General features: G+C 36.3%; 1 protein-coding gene across 1 annotated transcript; it reads left to right on the plus strand.

Moving 5' to 3' along the window:
* The first annotated feature begins 230 nt into the window (after positions 1-230).
* Positions 231-1,067, plus strand: LOC108978958. The gene is made up of 3 exons (XM_018949483.1): positions 231-310; positions 374-839; positions 908-1,067. The coding sequence occupies exons 1-3, from the start codon at positions 293-295 to the stop codon at positions 979-981; spliced, it is 558 nt and encodes a 185-aa protein (XP_018805028.1). The 5' UTR covers positions 231-292; the 3' UTR covers positions 982-1,067.
* The last annotated feature ends 5,214 nt before the right edge of the window (positions 1,068-6,281 follow it).

A 6,281-nucleotide genomic window follows, 5' to 3' on the forward strand; every position in this document is an offset into this window, starting at 1 on the left:
TGGTGCGCTCGTCGCTGGAAACGTGCGTAGATTCTCGCTTGGTGCGGATGACACAAGCGTTTCGTTTAAATGTGTCTAATGCACTATATATTGCCATGTTAAGCCAATTTACGATTTATGCTGAATATGGGTGACGTAAATTAGAAAATATTTTTTTTCCCAGGGAATTTTATGACTTACACAATTTCGAGTATAAAATGGGAATCTTTATGTTCAAATTCTACAGTTGCGTCAAAGCATCATTAGCGCTTGCATCCTTAACGAGTGAAGGGTCCTCACGAATTACTGAAAAATGAGCAGTCTAGTTAAAGTATACCAATATATTATATAACTATGTAAGATTTTCTTAACCAAATATTTTATTTCGACATAGTTTCAGCTCGTAAGCTTCATTGCTTTGTTCTTCTTCGCTTTGGCGGCGGCCCAGCAGAGCGCAGTGACACCGAGCGCGATCATCAACCCTGCGCGTTTTGATGCCCGCGGTCGCTTCAATCCCTATTATAACGATCTTTACTACAAAAATCGTCCGTTTAAAAATCGCGACTACTACAATCGCCAATACTACGACAATTTATTTAAGAAATACAATCCTGGCGTAGCCGCTCCAGAGGCACGCATACTCCAGCAGGAGAATGAGTTGAATTATGATGGCACATATAAATACTCTTACGAAACGGAGAATGGCATACAAGCCGAGGAGCGCGGTGTACCAGTAAAGTTGGGCACCGAAGAGCAGAAGGAGGTGGTTGAGGGCTCTTACTCATATGTGACTGCCGAGGGCTTGCGTGTGATTGTCAAATACACTGCCGATGAGAATGGTTTTCATCCAACAATATCATGTAAGCAGCGCATGTTCTAACTGTAATTGGTATAACTGTTAATTAAATTATTTCGCTCTCCCACACAGATGACGGCATTGATGCTGAGCGCTACGCCCGCGTCCAACAACCTGCCGACACTGTAATTATACGCCAAAATTAAATGCTTTTGACATATGTGTTCGCACTTTGCATTTACGAAGACTTCAAAAACGATGTTAGTGACATCCGAAATACACGAATATTTTATAAAAAGAAATTCAGCTTATGTATTTTTATTTAATGGGAGGAATTGAAATTTGCCATCTAAGGGTATTAAAATGCGTCAGAACCGTCTATGGTCTTACAGTTATTCTTGTTTAAGTCAGGAATTTTTTATTTAACGAAAGCCGAAGCTCAACGAAGTCAAACAAGACCAAATGTGCATTTTGATGATGAGTGCGAAATATATCCCTAATTTGTATACTCTAGCATCAGGTTGCAATAGAGTATAATAGTTTTGTTCTCTTGACTCTTGTTGGTGGCTATCTCTAAGTCCGTCGGTCTCACTCTGCAAGCGATAAATTGTGTAAAAATGTATGTAATGTTTCTTGACTTCGTCCAAAGGTTTGTACTGCGGATTTATAGAATCGATCTAATGCCACGTTCACAAAATGCTATTAATTCAAGCTTATAAATTGCTTTCAATAATTGCTCAACATTAGGACACTTCTTGCAGAACAAGCATCATCTCGTGCGAGTTTAGTTTTATAAGATAGGTTGAAATACAGTGGCGGAGATCACCCGATTTGGTCGGGATTTATTTAAACATATTTTGCAAATTCCATATACACGAGGAATTAAAAAAATTACGGGTTTTTTGAAAGAAATTATTTGGTCAATCGTCAACATTAATAATAATTATGCACTTGCTATTATGGGCAAATAATAGTAAGACTTTTCAAACCAAAAAACCCATTCGACGGAATATTTTTTTTTTAATTGGTAAAGCATCACTAACATTATCGCCAAATGTCACATCAAAATAATAAGTGATGTTTAGTATACGATTGCCTTTCTGAAGTACATAAAGTGATTTTGGCGATTTTTACGATTAGTGAAATTATTCCACAAAGTGGTTGTGTGGAATCAAATTTCTGGTACCGAAATTCTCAAAATGTTGCAAAAGGTCTTCTGTCATAATTGTTTGTCGCGAGCAAATGTTTTTGATTGGTACAAATTATTCAAAGAGGGTCGAGAACGGCTTGACGACGATCCATGTCCAGGAAGGCCATCAACATCAACTGATGATCAGTTAGAGATGTTAGTGGCATAGTTGGAATAATGAAAAGATCAGTGAAAACCATTTTGAAAGATCATTTGAGTGAAAGCAGGATTAGTTCTAAAATCGCTCAAGTTTTCCGAAAAACAGCATCGCGTTAACGTCTGTGAAGCAATGCTTTCCGAATCTCAATATGTTATGAAACGTATTATTATTGGCGATGAATCTTTGATCAATGCTTACAGATGATCTATCGGCCGAATATCGTGGAAAAGGTGAGCCGAAGTCGAAAAAACCATGTCAAAGTAGGTCAAAAGTCAAGGTTGTTAACATAGTTTTCTTCGGTTATCAAGGTGTGATACACTTCGAACTCCTTTCGACCCGCCAAACTGACAAAAAGGAATAGTATTTGAGTGTTATGCGTTCTTTGCCCTATTTGTAAAAAGAAGTTGGAATTATGTGCCGACAACACTTGGCTTTTGCATCGCGATAAAGCGCTGTCGCATATTGCTTTGCTTTTTCGTGACTTGTTCGCCAAATTTGCAACCAATATCGTGTCGCAACCACCGTATTCACCTCCGTTTGCCTTTTGGAGATTCAGCAAACTCAAGGGACCGTTTTGAGACAACGTGAATCGCTATGTGCAGTGAAGGCTTTTGACTTAACAACTCGTAACGAGGATTGGAAAAAACGTTAGATCAAGTGTATTAGGGCTAATGGGGTTCCTTTAAGGGGGACGACATAAATTTTGAAGAGTAAATTAATAATTTTGAAATTGAAATTGATTTGTTTGCTAACAGTAGTTTACAGCACCTCTTTCAATCGTCGAAACACTTCTTAAATTGGAATAGGATTCAGCTTTTTCAGTAATTTTCATATATCCTGTTACAGTATTCTTTTTGTCAAAAATTCACGAACAATTTTTTTGATCTATTTCATTTGGTAAATAAAAATCGCTAAACTTATAAAACCACACATTAAAAGCACATATTAACAAGTAAGGAAGGGCTAAGTTCGGGTGTCACCGAACATTTTATACTCTCGCATGATAAAGTGATAATCGAAATTTCAGGCGTGGTTGTTAACCGATTTCATCCATATTTGGTACATGTCATCACGGTGTTAAGAAAATATCATATACCGAATTTCACTGAAATCGGTCTAGTACTTCCGGAGATATGGTTTTTGGTCCATAAGTGGGCGACGCCACGCCCATTTTAAATTTTTGAAAAAAGCCTGGATGCAGCTTCCTTCTGACATTTCTTCCGAAAAATTTAGTGTTTCTGACATTTTTTGTTAGTCSGTTAACGCACTTTTAGTGATTTTCAACTTAACCTTTGTATGGGAGGTGGGCGTGGTTATTATCCGATTTCTTCCATTTTAGAACTGTATATGGAAGTGCCTAAAAGAAACGACTGTATACAGTTTGGTTGACATAGCTATAGCAGTTTTCGAGATATGTACAAAAAAGTTAGTAGGGGCGGGGCAACGCCCACTTTCCCAAAAAAATTACGTCCGAATATGCCCCTCCCTAATGTGATCCTTTGCGCCAAATTTCATTTTAATATCTTTATTTATGGCTTAGTTATGACACTTTATAGGTTTTCGGTTTCCGCCATTTTGTGGGCGTGGGAGTGGACCGATTTTGCCCATCTTCGACTTAACCTTTTTATGGAACCAAGAAATACGTGTGCCAAGTTTCATCATGATATCTCAATTTTTACTCAAGTTATATCTTGCACGGACGGACGGACGGACAGACAGACATCCGGATTTCAACTCTACTCGTCACCCTGATGACTTTGCTATATATAACCCTATATCTGACCCTTTTAGTTTTAGGACTTACAAACAACCGTTATGTGAACGAAACTATAATACTCTCCTGCAACTTTTTTGCGAGAGTATAAAAAAAGATTGCCAATTGGAATCTCGAGAACTGCGAAATTCAAATTTCCCGTTATTTTGTAAACATACCTCGTATATCTTTGTATAATTCAAAATAATTAGAGAAACACCGATCTGGATGATCTAATGAAATATCTCAATATATAGCCAATGCTTTCGAGATACTTGGAGATATGGCAGCACTCAATTAAATAAGTCAAATATGACTTTCTTTTCAAATATTTCAGTATTTCAATTGGTTTTCGTATATAAATAAACTATGATTATAAATCTTACACAGTGTATGACACAATTTTTGTCTACCATGCAAAACATGATCCAAAATTTAATACGAGTAAAAGCACAAAATCAAATGCTGCAAAATTTATTAAGTAAAAAACGAGCTGACTAAATATATGCAAGTGGAATGCTAACAGTGTTAACCAACATAAATTAGAGATTTCTGCCTGAAGAGAATATAGATGTTATGCTTATTTCAGAAACTCATCTAACAATTAAAAATAATTTCAATATACCGGGATTTGGACTATATGTTACAAACCATCTCTATGGAAAAGCGAATGGCGGCACGGCAGTGTTGACTAGAAATCGCTTAAGCCACTATGCTCTAGAATCTCATGCTACACCACAGTTACAAGCTACAGCAATATCACTAAAAAATCGGGCTTGTGACTTAAACCTTACGGCTATATACTGTCCATCTCGTTTTAAAATTACAGAAATCGAATTTAAAGACTTTTTTGTTTTACAACGAAAAACACACGTACTGGGGCTCACGTCTTATTAACCCGAGAGGACGGCAGCTGTATCAAACTGTTATAAATAGGCGCAATAAACTTGAAATAATATCTCCTGGTAAGCCGACATATTGGCCTAGTGATCGTAAGAAAATACCAGATTTAATTGATTTTGATTTTTTTTTCAGCCGAAAGCCTTTGATGCTAGCGCTGCGTACTTTAGTTTATTTAATAATTTGTTTATTATGTAAGCTTTAATAAAATAAAAAAAAAATAATTGATTTTGCTGTAATCAAAAATATAGATAAATCGCACATAACAGCTGATGTACTGATCTATCATCTGATCACTCTCCTTTCATAATAAAGTTATGTGAACAACCCATATTCGTTAATCTAAAAGTGGGTCTAACTTCTTATAAAACGAATTGGCTAAAATATAAAAAATACTTCAGTAGCTAATATTGTAGTAGTTAATATTGAGTACAAAATAAATACAGGAAGAGATATTGAAGAAAGCATAAGAGAAGTCAATGATAGAATAACCAGCGCAGCTGTCTTAGCAACACCAAACAAAAGCTGTAATCCGCTTGGTTTCAGAAAAATCTCTAATAGAGAAACAGAAGTGCTTGTAAATGAATAAAGGTGTGCAAGACGTGAATGGCAGATAAATCGTTCCTTTTCGACTCAGCTTCAAGTAAAATCTGCTGTACGTAAATTGAAAAAAGCGCTTAAATGTGAGGAAGAATTGAACACCGAAATGTATATAAAGAAGCTGTGTCCAAATTCAAACAAGCAAAATTCCCTTTGGAGAGCCCAAAAGTCCATGAAGCCACCAACTGATTCCAACATACCTATACGAGACTTTAGTGGAAATTGGGGTCGAAGTGACGAGGAAAAGGCTAATTGCTTTGCAAATCACTTAGAAAAGGTATTTCTTACCCAATTTGCCAAAGAATAACTTTAAGCTGCCAATCTTACCCAAAAAAGCTAAAGAGTCGCTCGAGTCTCTTAAGACTTACTTAATACAAAAAAGTCGCCGGGTCATGTTAATATTTCCCCAAAAATACTAATTAAGTTACCAATTATTGCTGTAGAGGTGCTCTCTTTGCTCTTCAATGCAACTCTTAGTTCCGGATATTTTCCAATTTCATGGAAAAAGTCGTAGATTATCTTGATAGATAAACCTGGGAAAGACTTAACACAGCCGTCTTCATACAGACCAACCAATCAGTCTTCTAACCTATCTTTCAAAAGTATTTGAAAAAGTACTACTCCTTCCTCCATGAAAATAATACAATACCAATGCATCAATTCGGTTTTCGTGCAAAACATGGCACAATAGAGCAAGTAAATAGAATTACTAACGAGATAAGGAAAGCACTTGACACAGAGAGTACTGTTAAGCAATATTTCTAGATGTAGTTCAGCCGTTTGATAAGGTGCCACGAAGGTCTTTTTTGATATAGATTAAAAAAATTCTACCTTTAGTGTATAAAATGTTGGAGTCTTATTTAAAAATAGAAAATTTATGGTAAAAGTGGGAGATTTCATCTGA

Source organism: Bactrocera latifrons, unplaced genomic scaffold (assembly GCF_001853355.1).
Source record: "Bactrocera latifrons isolate USDA-ARS-PBARC rearing strain unplaced genomic scaffold, ASM185335v1 scaffold_13, whole genome shotgun sequence".
NCBI lineage: Eukaryota > Metazoa > Arthropoda > Insecta > Diptera > Tephritidae > Bactrocera > Bactrocera latifrons.

What these genes read in the sequence shown, in the direction of transcription:
- LOC108978958 (XM_018949483.1), top strand. An exon ending in TTTTCATCCAACAATATCAT is followed by an intron (nt 840 to 907) that starts GTAAGCAGCGCA and finishes TCTCCCACACAG; the next exon opens with ATGACGGCATTGATGCTGAG.